General features: G+C 38.0%; 1 protein-coding gene across 2 annotated transcripts in view; it reads right to left on the bottom strand.

The window, feature by feature from the left end:
- Ube2w (ubiquitin conjugating enzyme E2 W) overlaps nt 1-13,695 on the bottom strand; it is a 59,607-nt gene extending 45,912 nt beyond the window's left edge. Inside the window, exon 1 of one of the 2 annotated variants that reach the window (XM_046460543.2) lies at nt 13,606-13,695. In XM_046460543.2, coding sequence (XP_046316499.1) covers nt 13,606-13,620 — 15 coding nt within the window. In that variant the 5' untranslated portion in view covers nt 13,621-13,695. Of the gene's footprint in view, nt 1-13,449; nt 13,510-13,605 lie in introns of those variants that run through there. The other variant, XM_046460542.2, reaches the window with a different exon arrangement.
- Between the last annotated feature and the right edge of the window lie 5,466 nt (nt 13,696-19,161).

Genomic DNA, 19,161 nt, shown 5'->3' with positions numbered 1-19,161 from the left:
TAATACAGATCTTCTAAGATTATTTTCAAAATAAAGTTTTTATTCATATTCAACTCCAAAGATTCATTCTATAAAATAATTTCTAAGTTTGCACAGGTTCAATTTCTTGGCCGAGAAGAATCACTCATTTCCTAACACACTGATCACCCAACAGTCACACCTTAATGTACTTGGTATACACTAATGCTGCTCCATTAAAAAAGTCACATGGCAGATATTGTTTCTTTCTACAACATAGTCAAACAAGAAATTTCAGTCAAGTAGATAAGACAGTCAAATGGTGCTCTGAAATGTCTGGGAAATAGATGGTCTTTTTTAAAAAAATTTTTTTAGATGTTGATGGACCATTATTTTATTTATTTATATGCGGTGCTGAGACTCAAACCCAGTGCCTCACACACGCTAGGCAAGCGCTCTACCACTGAGCCACAACCCCAGCCCGGAAATAGATGGTCTTTTATAGGACTATAATTATGTAGAAAGCCAAGCATATATATGAACATTTCCACAGTCTTAAATTTGATTCTTGAAGGTCCTTCAGAGAATTAAACTTTAAAATGCCTATGGTCCATCACAATATCTGATCTCAAAACATACTACATAGTTATAGTAACAAAAACAGCATGATATTGGCATCAAAATAGACAAGAAAACCAATGGAATAGAAGACAGAGACAAATGCACACATACAATCATCTCATACTAGACAAAGGCACCAAAAACATGCATTGGAGAAGACAGCCCAAAGGCACCAAAAACATGCACTGGAGAAGACAGCCTCTTCAACAAATGGTGCTGGGAAAACTGGAAAGCCATACGCAGCAAAATGAAACTAAACTCCTATCTCTCACCATGCACAAAACTTAACTCAAAGTGGATCAAGGACCTAGGAATTAGACCAGAGACCCTATGCCTAATAGAAGAAAAAGTAGGCCCAAATCTTCATTATGTCCAATTAGGCCCCGACTTCCTTAACAAGACTCCTAAAGCACAAGAAATAAAATCAAGAATCTATAAATGGGATGGATTCAAACTAAAAAGCTTCTTCTCAGTGAAAGAAACAATGAGATGAAGATAGAGCCCACATTTAGGGAGCAAATTTTTGCCATACTCACATCAGATAGAGCAGGAATCTCCAGGAAATATAAAGAAAGAACTCCAAGAACTTAACAACAAACCCCCCCAAAAAATCCAATCATTAAATAGGCTAAAGAGCTGAACAGACAATTCTCAGAAGAAATACAAACGATCCACAAATATGTAAAGAACAAAAATGTTCAACATCTCTAGTAATTAGAGAAATGCAACTCAAAACTAAGATTTCGTCTCATTCCAGTCAATGGCAGTTATCAGAGAATACAAGAAACAGTAAGTGTTGGCGAGATGTGTGGGAAAAGGAACACTCATTCATTACTGGTGGAACTGTAAATTGGTGCAACCAATCTGGAAAGCAGTGTGGCGATTCCTTAAAAAATGTGGAATGGATCCACCATTTGACCTAGCTATCCCACTTCTTGGACTATACCTAAAGACTTAAAAACAGCATACTACAGTAATGCAGCCATTTCAATGTTTATAGCAGCACAATTCGCAATTGCTAAACTGTGGAAGCAACCTAGATGCCCTTCAATAGATGAATGGATAAAGAAACTCTGGTACATATATACAATGGAATACTACTCAGCATTAAGAGAATAAAATTATGGCATTTGCAGGTAAATGGGTGGAGATGGAGACTATCATACTAAGTGAAATAAGCCAATCTCAAAAAAACAGGGGCTGAATGGTTTCTCATAGACAAGTGGGGGAGGGGTGCATAGGATAAGTGGAGGAGCTTTGAATGGAGCAAAGGGGAAGAGGGGAGGGGGGCAAAAGGGTAGGAAAGATGGTGGAATGAGAGGAACATCATTACCATAGGTAAGGGTATGATTGCACGAATGGTGTGACTCTACTTCATGCACAACCAGAAGTGAAAAATTCTCAAAGTGCTTTCCACTGTCATATATAACTGATTAGAATAATAAAAAAAGTTCAACATCAAAATATATATATATATACACACAAAATACAATTTTGAGGCTTTACTTTTTAAAAGCGTGACTGGTTAGAGCATCATCGACATTGGTGATCAACTCCACTTTTTGCCTCTTGATAGAGGCTGGGAGGGTGGGGCTGAAAATTCCAGCCCTATGTATATGGAGAAAAGATAGCCTTTAGCCTTTTAAACAAATGGTGCTGGGAAAACAGGATATCCACTTGTACAAGAAATCTCTCAACCTGCACAAAAGTCAAATCAAAGTGGATCAAGACTTAGGCATTAGAAAGAAACTTTATAACTACCAGAAAAAAAACAGGCTCAACATTCCAATATGTTGGTTCAGGAAATGACTTCCTTAAGACCCTTAAAACTTAAGAAATAAAACCAAGAATAAATGGAATGGCATCAAATTTAAAAGTTTCTCAAGAAGACAGAGCTACAGAATGGGAGAAAATCTTTGTCAGCTGTTCCTCTAGCAGGGGATTAATATCCAGAATATATGAAGAACTCAAAAAAAAAAAAAGGCCAAAACCCAAATAACCCAATATCTACAAAGCACCAAAAACACATAAATGAGTTAAAAAAAAAAACAGTAGAGAAATAATAGAGGAGGAAAAAGGGGAGAGAAAAAGGTCCACTAGTGACTGAAATCTAATTCCACACATGTAAGATTTTGTCAAAATGAACTATAAAGCTCTATTTTTTAAAATGCCTAAGGTCTCCTGAACTCTAAATCAGATCCAAGAGGATGCAATACAATTTATCCAATTTACATAATTTGCCTGAATTGTTACTCTGCAGTGAAGACATGTCCTACACTTATGCTGTATGTTAGAATTACCTAAGGAGCTAAGAAAAACTCCAATATCCAGGAAGCATGCCACCTCAATTAAGTCATAATTTAAGGGTAGTATTTTACCTTTCAAATTTAATTTAATTACAAAATAGGGCTAGGGATGTGGCTCAGTGGTTGAGTGCCTGAATTCAATCCCTGGTACCAAAAAAAAAAAAAAAAAAAAAAAAAAATTGGAGGGGAAGGGGGAAATTACATCTATACTAAACATATACAGACTTTTGTTATTATTCCCTAAATGATGCAGTATAATGACTATCACCTAATATTACATTGTATTTGGTATATTTGGTATTATAGGTAATCTAAAGGTGATGGAGATGGGAGGAAAAGCATGTACTTATGACATTTTATACAAGGAACTTGAGCATCCATGGATTTTGGGGTTTTTTTTGCAGGGGGTGGGGGGTGGATTCCTGGAACCAGTCTCCCCATAGATAACAAAGGGCAGCTATATAAGTCTTCTTTCAAATTCCTGGCTCACAGCTCCTAAAACTCTTGGAATCTCTAAAACCTCTTTTTTATATATTAATGAGGTAATGGGTAGCTAGAAGCTTTAGAGGGCTGGAATTATCAGCCCCACCCTCCCAACCTCTAGGGAGAGGCAAAAAATGGAGTTGCTCACCAATAGTTGATACTCTAACCAATCATGCTTCTTAAAAAGTAAAGCCTCAAAAATTTAAAAGAACAGGGTTTGTAGAGCTTCTGGACTGACCAACAAATCTTCAGGCAGAAAGCATGCATGAACACCAAATTCATAGATGGTAGTTGCTGTGCTGAAAAACCCTTAGGAATTTTGCTGTACGTATAGTTTCATCTGGCTATTCATTTATATCCTCTGTAATACATTGGCAGTTTTGAGTAGACGGTCTTCTAGGGTTCTGGAAGACCTCTAGGAAATTATCAACCCTGGGTGCTGGAGACATAGCTCAGAGGTAGAGCACTTGTCCAGCACTGCCAAAAAAAAAAAAATTATGGAACCCCAAATGGTGGAGGATGGGGTGGGGGGGTGGTCTAGAACTTCCCATTTGTAGCCATGTCAGAACTGTGGGTAACCTGGGCCTATACTTGTAATTGGTGTCTAAAAAGTGGAGTAGTCATGTAGGATTAAGGATCTGTGGGATCTATGCTAACTCGGGTTAGTGTTTTTACTGGATTGAATTATACGACACTACTTTGGTGTGGAATAACTGAATATATGCTATCAGTAGTATTAATGCCTTGTCCTGGTCAATATGGCTCCCTGGATGCAAGCCACAGACATCCCTCTAATCTTCACCAAGAAGCAGCAGCAGACTGAGAAGGCTGGAGGGTGATTGGCAAGCACGGGACACATTTGGCAGAGCCCATCACACTGGTGTGGGCCTGAGAAGCAGCAAAAAAACAGAAGTGAGGCATACCTGAATGGACATTGCAGGAAAGTTCAGACTCTAGGATTTACCAATAGTATTAGTACCTGATTAGCAAAAATTTGGACCAATAGTGTTAGTATTTTGTCAAGACCTGACTTTGCATAAATTTGGACCAATGGCCAAAGAGCTATACAAACACCAAAACTAGTAGACTCAAGCAGCCCCCCTGTCAGGTTCCCTCTCAGCCCTGAAGATCTGACTCTTCCCATTTAAATAAATCCTTCTCTTTTACACCTACTCTTCTGTGTCTGTGGATTTCATTCTTCGAATTTTAAGGACAAGAACCCAGAAAGAAGAAATTGGCGATGAGCTACTGGGGTCTGCTGCGACACTGGAGGGCACAGACCAACATAAAGAGTTGCAACATGGCACTTGATAGTGGTAAAGAATCTGGTTTTGCAAGCTGGGAACAAGCTTTCTCAGCTGCAGAGACCTACAGCTTTTGCAGACCTCACCTGCCAGCAAAAGCAGAGAATTAGTTTTGCCTTAAACTCCAGTTTCAGTGAGTGTTGTACATATAGAGTAGGAAAAATCAGTGGTTGTTTTTTCTCTATAGACTTAGAAAGTTAGAAGAAGTCTACCATATGATCCAGCAACTCACTAGTAGGTATACATCTATAATAAATTAAAACATATATGCACACAAAAATATGTACATGAATGTTCATTGCAATAATGCTCACCAAAAAGTGAAAACAATCCAAACTGTCAAACAATGATAAATGGCGACAGAAAATAATCCAAATATCAATTGATAAATGAATAAACAGTGATACAACCATAAAATAGACTATTATTTGGTCCCAAAAAGGGAAGAGGTACAGATCACAGCAAAAATATGGATGAACCTCAAAAACAAGTAAAAGAGGCCAGTCACAGAAGGTCACTTGTAGTGTGATTTTTTTCATGAAGTACCCAGAATAGGTAAATCCATGGAGAGAGAAAATAGATTAGTGGTTTCCTGAGGCTGGAGGAAAAGGAAAATTGAGAGTGACAGTTAACAGATAAGGTTTTTGTTTTTTTTCTAGGACGATGAAAATGTTCCAACAACAGTGTTAATGACTGAATATATTAGAAACCCCTGAATTAGGAACTTACTTTGAAAGAGTAAGTTTCATGATATGTGAAATATATTTCAACTGGAAAAAAAAAAAAAAAAAACCTGCCTTTTAGAGTTTATATAAAATGCTCACATTTTATTTGGCTAATTCTCAAATTTTGTTTGGAAATCCTACGTCTATATCCTCCTTCCTGTGATCTGGAAACACAAGAGACTTCAGATGTCACATAATCACAAAAGAAATCTGTCTTTTTCCCATTTATTACCAACACAGGAACTAAGAAAAAAAGGGAAGAGTTAAAACTAGGAAACCTACAACACAACTCAATCAACTCCAAAAACTCATGAAATGAAATAATCTGCAGTTTTACCTCATATGATTGTTTCATCACCCTTATTTATGGAGGGGGTTTACAAACTATTAAAAGGCAAAACTAAGAGTCCAAACCCAATTATAGAGCCAGGTATGGTAAATGCCTATAATCCCAGTGAGTCAGGAGGCTGAGGCAGGAGATCACAAAGTGGAGGCCAGTTTCAGCAATTTATCAAGACCCTCAGCAACTTAACAAGACCCTGTCTTGAAATTAAAAAATACAATAAAAAGGGCTGGGGATTGAAGTTCAGTAGTAAAGTATCCCTGCATTCAATCCCCAGCACCAAATAAAAAAATTTATCCATTCAACATTTACTGAGAACCTACTAATCCCCAGGCACTCAGTTATATCCAGAGACAATAGTAAATAAACTAATAAATAATAAATCATAGATATGAAGAATTTTGCAGTGAAGGGAATTATTAGTGTTGGAGGAGAGGGCTATTTTTGTATTCAGTGGTAGGAAAGACCTCACTGAAAGAATAACACTCTAAAAAGGATCAGAATGTAAAAAGGAGTCTTCCAGGTATGTGAGAAGAGCATTCAAAGCAGAGGAAACAACTTGGGCAAGGGCCCTGGGGCAGGAATACTAAGGTCATTAATAGGCTATAAAGATAAAGAGTACCTGAGTGAGGTTAAGGCCCGTTAGCTATAGCAGGAATTCTGGATTATACTTAAAAAAGGGAAGCCACAGTAGAATTGTGAGTGAAAGGATATTTAACTTTTGTTTGGACTTTAATAGGTTGAAAGAAGACAAAGGGCACAAGCAGAAAAACCATTTATAAAGCTGATGGTATAATTCAGGCAAGGGATGATGATTATCTATATCAGAGAATAATTCAAGAGGGAACAAAAAGTTGATTTCTAAAAAAATCAAAATCAAAAAAAAAATTTTTTTGTGGGCGGGGTGGGGGGATTTCCGGGATTAAACCCAGAGGTGCTTAAACAGTGAGCCACATCCCCAGTCATTTTTATTTTGAGACAAGGGCTTGCTATGTTGCTTAGGGCCCTGCTAAATCACTGAGGCTGGTCTCAAATTATAATCCTCCCATCTCAGCCTCCCCAGTAGCTGGGATTATAGGTGTGTGACACCATGTCCACTGGTTATATTTTGAAGATAGAACTGCTGTGATTTGCTGACGGTCTGACTATGACATAGGATGAATCCAAGATTTCTAGTTGAGCAAATGAAGAATGAAGTTGCCATGTACCAACATGGAGAATACTACAAAAAACAGGTTCAGGAAAGATAAATTTTTTTACAATGGCAACTAAATCAAATTAAAGTCTATTCTCAGAATTATAAACAACTCAAAGACATGTACTATTTGTTGGTGATATAACATTACACTCACAGGGCTGGGGTATAGAGCAGTGGCCTAGTATATGTGAGGCACTAGATTTGTTCCCAAAACCATCAAAGAAACCCCCCAAACCACATGGAAGCCTCACAGATAAAAGACTATCAAATGAGGGGTTTTGCTCCCTGCTCCAGTACTAAGGATGGAACCTAAGGCCTTACACAGATAGACAAGCACTCTGCCACTGAGCTTTATCCCTAGCACCTTTTAGAGTAAATTTTAAAACACCTAACAAACATGAGCAAGTATTCTGCAGATAATATTCATAATGAGGAAGACAGCTGATATGAAGATGCATTAAAATTCATCTGATAACTGCTCAATTTAGGTAAATACTAAGCAAAATGTATTTTCAGAAAGATACTGGATATCATCCCACTTTTAAAACTCTCCTAATAAAGATTTTCTTTAAATTGAAAATATGTACCATTATAATTTTATTCACTGCACAAGTATACACATAAAGAATCTCTTTTTAAAATTTGATTCATAGGGCTAGTGGTGTAGCTCAGTGATATGAGTGTTGGTCTACCATGAGCAGGCTCTGGGTTCAATACTCAGCACTACAAATTAATAAAAATTTTATTCACAGAGTAACCTTGTATATTAAAAACCCTATGAAATATTTCCTCTCATTTCCTCCAGATTTTATTTTGTTTTGTTTTATACTGCTGGAGATTGAGCCTCAAGTGTGCTAAGCAAGTGTTCTACCACTGAGCCACAAACCCAGTCCTCCTTTCCTAGCTATAGATGCTATTAAACAGCATTTTAGTAAGGACTTAATTTTTAATTAAAAGGTTAATTATCCTAATGATTTCTCTATAATGCCAAACTTATTAAAATGTTCATTAGCTACAACTTCACAGCATCAGTCGAATTCAGAGTTTGATATCTAATCCCAGCCTCACTACTCAGTTACTATGTAATTTCAAATAAGCCACTTACTTAAATAAGTAATTACTTACCGGACAGAAATCACAGTGTATGTCTCTATAGAACGAAATAAAGTTATCTGAAATTCCCTTTTACAATGTAGCAATAAGAATTCAGAGGGGAAAAAAAATGAATATAAAAATATTTGAAAAAAATCAAAGTTTGGCAAACACATAAATCAAGAAAAAAAGCAACTTTTTGGAATATATATAAATGTAAATTATAAGTTACTTCTTTACAGGTATTCAACGTTAATAGAACTGCTTAATAAATTCCCCTGAAATAGAATTTAAAATACAGAATTTGTGAATTAGAAGTATTCCTTTTAAGTGTCAAGTGATGGACAACTGTTTACTATATGTACACTTAAGGGACAGAGAGAAACGTTTTTTTTTTTTTTTTTTTTGCTTTCATGAAATCTATAGCCAGGGGAGAACATATTTGAAAAGTTAAATAAAAACTTAAACACTTTTCATACCAAAATAAAAGATCTCATAAAGTGATAATTGAGTAAAAGCAAGAGTACAACATCAACTGCTTTGAGGTAAGAAGATGATTACTACTATTTTGTTTACATATGGTCTACTATCTACTTACATTTAGCATTCAAAGAACATCCTCAATTCTTTCTATGCTTTTTCCCTTTTCCCTTGGCTCCTACTCCAACAGCTGGGGGGGGGGGGGCTTATGACTAAAGAATCCAACAAACCTCAGATATTAAGATGCAAGTTCTCAATGCTTAATGAGACTCAGGATCCAAAATGACAAGTCAATTTTCTAATTTTTGATTCACTACATCCAATTACTTGCATAAAGAACAACATAGAGCTGTGAATAACTCCAAATCATTATTTCTAAACCTTCTGACAATAAACACACATTTATACTCTATCTCCTGTTACTTAATCTCAATCTCCTTCCAACAATCTAATAAGACCCAGCTAGGTAAGAGGAAGAAAATGCAGAAAACTCACAAGTAATTCAATTTGAATTATTTATCTCAAATATATCACTACTTTTTTAGAGTTAGCATCAATTCTTATTCAATGACTTTCCAAGATCTTAAGACATAACATAAGAAGAGTCTATATCTAAAATGAATAGCATCAAATTAGAAAAATATACCAGGTATACTTTAAAACTTCTAACTAAAGAGAAGTCTGAATGAAGCAGCTAAACTCTAAAATTGGAAAATACAGCTAGACCTGGTAACATACACCTGTAATCCCATAAGACTCAGGAGGTTAAGGCAGGAGGATCACAAGTTCAAGGTCACTGTCCCAAAATAAAATAAAAAAGGCTTGCCTAGCATACATGAGGCCCTGAGTTCAATTACCAGCACTGAAAAAACTAATTAAAATTCACTTTAATAATTGCCTTTACAGTTGGGGATGGAAAATTTGTACCAAATAATCAGAAACTGTAAAGTAGTACAACTAAAGATGTGTTATAAAGTACTTTTCATTTAATATTTTAAGATTTCTAGAATTAACAAAAATTAAATGTAGATTCCTTTTACTCTTGCCAATTTTAAGTATCACCAAGAATTAAAAATTATTTCTTTAGCCAGGTGCAGTGCCTTTAATCCCACATGCCTTTAATCCCAATGACTCAGGAGGCTGAGGCAGGAGGATTGCAAGTTCAAAGCCAGCCTCAGTAAATTAGCAAGACCCTGTCTCAATAAATAAATAAATTTTAAAAAAGGGCTGGAATGTGACTCTGGGTTAAATCCCTGGCACACCCCGCCCCACATCAAAAAAAAAAACAAAGAATGGTTTCTTAGGCATGATGATACACACCTGTAATTCCAGCAATTTGGCAGGCTGAGGCAAGAGGACTGTAAGTTCAAGACCAGCCTCAGCAACTTAGCAAGGCCCTAGGCAATTTATCAAGAACCTGTATCAAAATAAAAAATATAAAGCACTGAAGATGTAGCTGGGTGGTAAAGTCTTCCCTAAGTTCAAACCCCAATACCAAAAATTAAAAATGAAAATAAAAAATAAATAAAAAGAACTGGAGATAGAGCTCAGTGGCAAAGGATCCCTGGGTTCAACCTCCAACTTCAAAAAAAAAAGGAATGCTTTTTTGCCAGGTGCAGTGGCACATGCCTATAAACCTAGTGACTCAAAAGCTGAGGTAGGAAGATCACAAGGGCAAGGTTATCCTCTTCAATTTAGTGAGACTCTGCCTCAAAATAAATAAAGGACTGGTGATGTAGCTCAGTGGTAAAATACCCAAGATTCAAGCCCTAGTATAAATAAATAAGAATGGTTTCTTGGGCTGGGGTTTTGGCTCAGTGGTGGACCCTTCGCTTAGAACGTCCAAGGCCCTGGGTTAGATCCTCAGCATCACATAAAAATAAATAAATAAAATAAAGGTATTATATCCAACTACAACTAAAAAGCACATATTTTAAAAGAAAAAGAAAAAAGAATGGTTCTTTGGCAATGTGACTCTGTTCCAGGAAGAAATAAAAGGAAAAAAAATCAGGAAAGAATGCCTCTAGGAGCCCAAATAAGTGGGGAAATCATTATCTTGAACTGCAAATTGAAGATTTTCAGTCATATAACAGAGCTTCCCTAACCTTGTAAGTGTACTAGAATATTAATCACCCACCAATGGTCACAGAGTTGCCTAGCCAGGTGCTTCTAGGCTTCAATAACCTCATCCACCTTAGTGTACTACTAAAAAAAAATTTCCTAAATGTGGCATAACCTGAAAGATTGAGAAGCACTGACAGACTACCTTAAAGTAGCTACAATTTCAATTCTAAAATACATACTCTCCAGTAAAAAATTGTTTATCCTTACTTGATTTTATTGCATTGATCCTAAACATTAATTTCATTTATCAAGTAATCAAATCCCACATTATATTTGTATAATATGGCATGTTTTTTTAAAAAATATTTTTTAGTTGTCAATGGATCTTTTATTTATTTATATGTGGTGCTAAGGATGGAATCCAGGGCCTCACACATGCTAGGCAAACACTCTACCACTGAGCCACAACTCCAGTCCCAATATGGCAAGTTTTAAAAATACAATTCCTCCAGCAGGGCATGGTGGTGCACACCTGTAATCCTAGCAACTTGGGAGGCTGATGCAGGATTGCAAATTCCAGGCCAGACTCAGCAACTTGCCAAGGCTCCAAGCAATTTAATAAGACTGTGTTACAAAATAAAAAATAAAAAGAAGCCCTTGCAGCTTTATAAGTCACTTTTTCTTTACTTCTTCAGCAGCAGTAATATCCTAATGTAAAATTTTAAAAATTTACAGGCTAGGGATGTAGCTCCAAGGTAGAATGCTTGTCGAGCATGCTCAAGGCCCTGGATTCTAGCACCAGTTCTGGTGGAAAAAAGCTTTTTAAATAAGGGCATCAGCAGAGCAGCATTCTGTGTTATAGCATACTTTTTCCCAACCAAAATCACTCAAATACTGACTTTCTAACTTCATTCCATGATTCTTCTCCACAACACTATCACTTTCTAATTTACAATTAACTTAAATATTTTGTTCTGAGGTAGTACTTAAGGCACAGGAAAATGCACTATTGCAATGTCGAATATTTTTTTCACTGCTTAAGTCACCATGTAAAAGTTAAGACTATCGGCATCTCTCTTAAAAACAAATCTGCCTTCCAAATACTTGAAATATAAATCTAACCAGGTAACCCTGTTCTCATATCAAATATAATCACAAAGCAGGTGTAGCGGCAATTGCTTATAATCCCAACACTCTAGAGGTTGGGGCAGGAGGATTACAAATTCCAGGTGAGTCCACCCTGGCTAATTTAGATCCTGCCTCAAAATAAATTAAAAAGAGCTTGAGACAAAGTTCAAGCAGTAGAGCATTTGCCAGGTTATGGGTTCAATCATCCCTAGGTATCTCACAAGTATATATTTAGATCTTAATTTTTAGTCTTAAATAATTTTATCTTAATACAAATAATGTTCAGCTGGTCATAACAAATAATGTTTTAATCTCAATACAGATAAAAATCTTAAAGCGATAATATAGCCATCTACTATTGTTCAACTGGTGTTCTACAGTTCCTTTTTAGGCCTCAAATGACGAAACTTCTCTAACATCTCAGGGGAGGTTAGTGTGAAATATAATGTTTCCTGAAATTGTTCTTGTTTTTCTCTGCACCACTTCGTGACATCTCTTCAACTAGTAATGTTTTGCGAAATTTTATTGTTCTTCAGGAAAGTCCAAAGAGAAGCAAAGGTAAAGAGAATATCATAAAGAACACGTAGAAATAGGACAGACAACATAAAAGCACAGAAGTAAATATGAAGCAAAAATTATATGTATTGAATAAAAGAGGAAGAAAATGAAGAAAGAAAAACACTTTTAGCATAGGGGAAAAAATGGAGGGGACAGACACTTGCTTATTCTTCTAAAACAAAAGCAAGAAAATCCTTTTAGTAAAAATGTATTCTCTTTTCTTAAGAGGATGGTATTAAAACTCTAAACGGCATTCAGCTGACACTCCTAAGGAGAGTTGTACCTTCTCTTCTCACATGTTTCAAATACCGCTAGTCTTATTTGTGAATTAAATGCAGAATAGATAATGCAGGAAAAACTACAACTGTGGTTGCCATCTTTGCCTGAAAAAACAAACTCCCTGGACTAGGGCGCGGGGCGGGGGACGACACCGGGGGACAAATTAAGATGGAAAGCCAGAAGACCAGTCAGGTAGATAACAAACGTCTTCCACCAAATTAAGGTTCCATTTAAAGGTGTGGGGAAGAAGGGCAAAGAGCTACTCCCTTACCGCGACCGCAAGGGTGGGGCATTGTGGGGAAAAAAACATCAGAGGGCGAGTTATCTCTAGAGGTTTAAGGGGGTTAGTGACCAACCTCCAGAGCTCGCACCTTAGGTGGCAAATGATGTACGTGGCCTAGGAGTTTATTCGGAAGGCGAGGGGGGGAGGGCTGCTGCAGGATTGCTCACGAGTGCCGAGACTAACAGAAGGTACCCACTGGGCAAATGATTAAGAGTCTAAGGGAAGAGAAAGAAGGGGCCGAGCAGTTTGGGAGGACAGGTTTGGGAGGCTGGGCAGAGGCCGCTAAGCGCCTTCTCTGGGAACGCCTTTTCAAGCTCCCCCACACTCAACTCAGCCCCTCTGAGGGCCGCCCCTGCCCGGGCGACAACGGCGGGCGCAGCTGTTTCCGCCGGGCCGGGCACGGCGGAAGAAAAGGCATCCCTGGAGCTGACAGAAAGGCCAGCAGCGGCACTCTAGGAGTGCAGGGCGGCGATTCCAAGACCACCATCGCGGAGCCAACACCAAACTTCGCCCTTTCTTCCTCCTAAGCCTTCTTTATCCCCCAACTTCCCGGCCGGCTGGTGTCCGCTTCGACCGACCGAAACACCGCCCCCCCACCCCCGCGCCCTTCCTCTCGCCGCCTCTCACCCCTCCACGACGCCCTGAAGCTAGGAGAAGACCAGTCATTTGGACGGCTCCGGAGCCCGCCCTTGGGTCCCGAAGTCTCAGACGCCGCCCCCGCGAGAACGCTCACACCCTTTCGGCAGCTCCCTCACCCGCCCAGATGCAGCAAACTCTTCTCACCTGCATTGACGCCATGATGGAACCATCCCCCAAAGGCCAGCGAGGCCAGAGACGCAGGGGGCGGAGCTGCCGTGCTCGCGTCACGCCGCGGGGGCCTAACATCCCGGGCGCGGGGGGCGGGGCCTCTGATGGGAAGGGGATGGCGCAAGGGGATTGGCTGGCGTGCAAGGGCGCCCGGGGGAGGGGCAGGGGCGCGGCAAAAGGCGCTGTGAGTACCCCGGATCCCAGCCCGCCCCTGAGTTAAGAGTCGCCGCTCCGCTTTTAACCCGAACATAGTTAGTTTTTCCGTCTGTACTGCGAGATCCTGATGCGTCTGGATCCATGCGGTTTATTTCTGTTTCATTTTGTTCTTCCAACTATAAGGTGTGTTTACAGATTTTTATTTCGGGTGTGTTTTTCACACCAAGTGTGTGGTTTTCACACCAAGCCCACTTTGATAGTTTTGTCCCTCGGGACCATAAAAAAACTTCCGGGGCTTCTTTCTGTTCCACGCGGACTTGGAAATCTCATATTCCTTATTCGGGGAAGAGAGACCCACTTTTCCTTGTACAACGGGATGATAATTGAGAGCAGAACGACACTGGTATTTTAAAGGCATGGGCTTTTAGATTTGTAGAGCTGAAACTTGTCTGAAAAGAGAGATTTTTTTTAAAGTTTTTCTTTGATTTTTTATTTCCGCTCCCTTATGCCAACGAAACTTCTTGTGTATCATAAATAGGTGTTAATGGCATTCGAAATTTAATAGAGATTTTACCCCAGGCATGTTTTTTAAAAATATATATATATACCAGCTTCACGTTATAATATACACATATCTTTTATCATATCCAGGTGTCTTCAGCCTTTTTCGTGGTGGGCAGTTTGGTGGTGGAAAGTTTGGTGGCCCACCACAAACTACAGATGAATTTGGGTAGGAAAAGCTGAGCATAGAGAATCCTAAGAATGCACCAGTTCTGCCAACATTTATCAAAAGCCACATCTTTAAAAGCTCTTCCAGGACTGAAGATGTCATTGGTTTATAAAAGGAAGGTGGAAACCAAAATCTTGCACCTCATGTTCTCTCTCTTTAAAAAAAAAAAAATCAAGGTGGGTAACACACTGGGTAGAAGATTTTGCTTTACCAGAAGGAAAGCTTAAAATCTGTCATATCTGTATATCTGTCATTTTATTCATTTGGCTTTCTTTTTAGACATTTCTCTAAGATATAAATATAGGCAATGTAGGATATCATTCTTCACACTCTTAAGATAGATCATTATGTTCTCTGGGAACATCCATAATGTGAAATGTGTTCAAAAAGGAAAAAGATCTTTAAAATATGCCAGTTATTCCATGGTATAATATTAGACACACTGTTCTTCCTCACTAGAGAAGTTATATTGGTATACTCTTCCTCTCTGAATTGCAGTCTTTGCCAGAAATGAACTGATTTCCCCCTTTTTGTACACAATGACTGTCCTTGAGGAAATTTGAATGCTTTTGGCAACCAGAAATCAACCAGAAGCATACCAAATGTTAGTCCAGTTGTGTTGTCAACATTACAACAGTGAGTAAAACCCATATATCCCAATGAAAGAGGTAAGATTAGGAAAAAGTTTCTAGATTTTTTTTTAATTTTATTTTAAGGATCTTCATCCCTATAAACTCAGAAAATTGTTCCAGAAGATCAAGCTTACCATCCTAAGAGTCGCTTTGCTTAAAAGTTGATTCTACCTAAAGGAGTAAGTGACACCAGATGATCCCACAAACAAAGCATTATGGCATCATCAGAGCAAATAGCCTGCCAGGGCAGACGCTAAGAAAAAAGAAAAGTGGTTGCAGGAATTCTGACATTGCTCACAGTAAAACTAATGTTTGGTCCCTTGGGTTTCATATATATTGAAAGGATCTTTACAGGAGGAAAAAGTCAATTATCAGTCATGAATGAAATACTAAACAGCACAAAATTACCTATATTTTTCACTCTTTCATTAAAATATAATAGAGGGGTGGGAATGTAGTCCAATAGTAAAGCACATTCCTAGCATATTCAAGGTCCTGGGCTTGAGTCTCAGTTCCAAAACAAAAATATATAATAGATCCTGGCATACTTGGGAACTAAAGTAGTAACTTTTGGATAGTGTAGAGGTGTATTATTATGTTAACTAAGCATGAACTGTTATATCTGAAACAGTTGCAAGCTGTGGTGGCAAATGCCTATAATCCAAGGCTGGGGAGGCTGAGGCAGGAGGACTACAAGTTCATGACCAGCCTCAGCAATTTAGCGAAATCTTGTCTCAAAATTAAAAATAAGAAGGTCTGGGGATGTAGCTTAGTGGCAAAACACCCCAGGTTCAATCCCCGGTTCCCAAATAAATAAATAAATCACTTGAGTGTGCAACATGAAGACTAGATTCACATCACATTTCTTTACAGAGTGGGCTTGTGATCAAATAGGCAAATGTTAAAATGTCAGACAATTTCAGAAGTGGAAGAGAAAGTGAATTGCTCACAAGCTGTATAGGAGTCACATCGATAGAAATCACTTTGGAAAACAGTTCAACAATAATGAGGTTAAAGTTTTCCATATCTTTACAGAATAATCTTAACAGCATCATTTGTGGTAAAAGATTCTTAAATAGTAAATGCAATAGGTTAAGCTTTTTTGGATTCAGTTTCAAACTGTTTTTGAGACAACTGGAGAAAATGAAACAGAATGGATCTTAAATGATACTAATGAATTGTTATGTTATATCTCATAATGGTATTTTTTGAAATTTCCACAGTAAGACAATTAGGTTGAGATGAGGCAATTCTTCCTCATTTTACCAAATGCCCCAACTTCCATTTCTAGTAAGAAGTAAAATCAGGACATATATAAGCTGTGTTTGAGTCTGAGGAAAGGCCTGAGACATGGAGGACAAAATTAGCCACTGGGCTTGATAGTCAAAAGGAGGAAATATGGGAAACTAAGAACACTGAAGGATCCACAGAAGGACCACTGGAAATAAATCCTACTCCATTCACTTCCAAAAAGAAAGAAAGAAACGAACAAATACTGGAGCTGGGTGTGGTAGCACATGCTTAAGATACCAGCTACTTGGGAGGATGAAGCACAAGGATCACAAATTTCAAGCCAGCCTCAGCAATTTAGCGAGACCCTACCTCAAAATAAAAAATAAAAAGGATTAGGGATGTAGCTCAGTGCTAAAGCACTCCTGGGTTCAATCCCCAGTACTGAAAAAACAAAAAGTAAACAAACAAAAACCAAATGGACCATAGGGCAATTGCTGCAATATTGATAATGTAATTTGATTAGTGGATGCTTTTGTTCTAGTGATTCACTAGATCGGAAAGTTAGGAGCAGTTCTGTGAGGATTTCCTTGTAGGAACATCCCAACTACGCAGGAGACTGAGGCAAGAGGATTACAAGTTTGAAGCCAGCCCAGGTCTCAAAATAAAAATAAAACAAGAAGGGCTGGGGATGTAGCTCAGTAGTAGAGCACTTGCCAAGCATGTGTGAGGTGTGAGGTCCTGGGTCTCAACACACATACACACACACAGTCCCTTGCTTGAGTCTGTATCTCTATAGAGTAGTTTGTTCCTCGTGGCTGATCGCACTAGAGAAATGAAGGCAGTTCAGCAACCAATAACTTGATTATTGGATGTTTGAAAAGGCACTAAATAAATATTTTGAAGTTTATATTCTTACCCTGTTTCTGTTGTTAGCAAGCTTGAGCAAGGATCCTAATCTCTCTGGGTTTATTATCAAAATTTTGCAAGCCAGACTGCATGACCTTTTCAATTTCATCCAGATTGCAAATTCTATTCATCTAGTAAAAGAAATTAAAAATTATAATGAGTTGTCAAAAATGTAATGTTAAAAGTCTAAGATAAAAATGCGATAGGAATTTTGTTCTATTTTAAGTTTAAAAATCACTTTTCTAAATATATTAAGGAAATAACTTGGCTTTATTGTAATTTATGCAGAACTACTTAGGGCTTTAGCTAATTTTTCATTCTTATGTCATCTAGATAAAGTATATGCAGGATTTCATTTCATGAAATAGCAAAAATTCCATAATCACAATTTAGAGAGATACTTTTAAAAAAGCATATTTACAAAGCAAAATGCATTATTGTAAAAAAAATTTTGAACTCAACCCAGTCATTTCACATGACTCTCCTAATAAAGGACAGAGAAAATTAATAAAGTAACAATGATTTGCATAGGTGGCTTATTTTGTGGGACTGGTTTGTAGACAAAATTGTGAATTAGGAAAACTTTTACAGATGTTCCCAATAAAACCATCATGAATTTTTAGAAATATCATAAGTTGAAAATACGTCTAATATACTAACCTAATAAATATTAGAACTTAGCCAATTCCACCTTAAATGTGCTCAGAACACTTACATTAGCCCATAATTGGTCAAAATCACCTAACACAAATTCTATTTCATAATAAAGTACTGAATATCTCATTTATTGAACACTGCACTGAAAGTTGAAAAAAAAAAAAACAATGGTTGTGTAAGTATAGGAGGCACAGACAGGTATATTGTGAAAATAATGGGATGCAAAAGCACAAAACACAAAATTCAAAAATGCTAACAAGGCAAAATATGTCTCAAAAAATAAAGGAGGGTTGGGGTTGTGGCTCAGTGGTAGAGCGCTTGCCTAGCATGAGTGAGCACTGGGTTCAATTCCCAGCACCATATATAAATAAATAAATAAAAATAAAGGTCCTCGGGCTGGGGATGTGGCTCAAGCGGTAGCGTGCTCGTCTGGCATGCGTGTGGCCCGGGTTCGATCCTCAGCACCACATACAAAGAAAGATGTTGTGTCCGCCGAAAACTAAAAAATAAATATTAAAAAATTCTCTCTTTCTCTCTCTCTCTCTCTCTCTCTCTCTCTAAAAAAAATAAAATAAAATAAAATAAAATAAAATAAAAGTCCTCAACAACTAAAAAAAAAAAAAAATAGGAGGATGGTGGGTTCAAAGCCAGCCTCAGCAATGGCAAGGCACTAAGCAACTCAGTGAGACCCTGTCTCTAAATCAAATACAAAATAGGGCTGGGGATGTGGCTCAGTGGTTGAGTGCTCCTCAGTTCAATCCCCCATAACAAAAAAATAAAGGATTGGGGATATAGCTCAATGCTAAGCTCACCTGGGTACTACAAAACAAACAAACAAAAAACAGTCAAAATACAAAAGGACCATGGGACAATTGCTGCAATATTGACACTGTAATTTGATTTATGGATGCCCCTAGAGACCTAACATCCTTCCACTGAACTTATCTCCTTAAGGCTTCCACCTCCCAATAATGCCACCATCTGAGGACAGAGGCTTCCTGAAAGGCTGTTGTGCGAGCAGCTCAGAACTGGGTACCAGATGAATTGAGTACTTGCCTTGATCCTTACCAAGAGTAATCTATAAGTTATTTAACTGTACCTGTGGCGCAGGTACCAACCATCCAGAATAGAGGCTGCTCATTGCTGGGTTAAAGTCCTGGTCCTGGAAACTCTGGTAGGTGGACCAGGGATCTTTAGTTAGATCATAGGGAGTCCAGG

This window comes from Marmota monax, unplaced genomic scaffold, assembly GCF_021218885.2.
Source record: "Marmota monax isolate L192 unplaced genomic scaffold, Marmota_monax_Labrador192_F-V1.1 WCK01_AAM20220418_F8-fsc00063, whole genome shotgun sequence".
Lineage (NCBI taxonomy): Eukaryota > Metazoa > Chordata > Mammalia > Rodentia > Sciuridae > Marmota > Marmota monax.
This window is presented reverse-complemented; position numbering and strand designations above follow the sequence as displayed.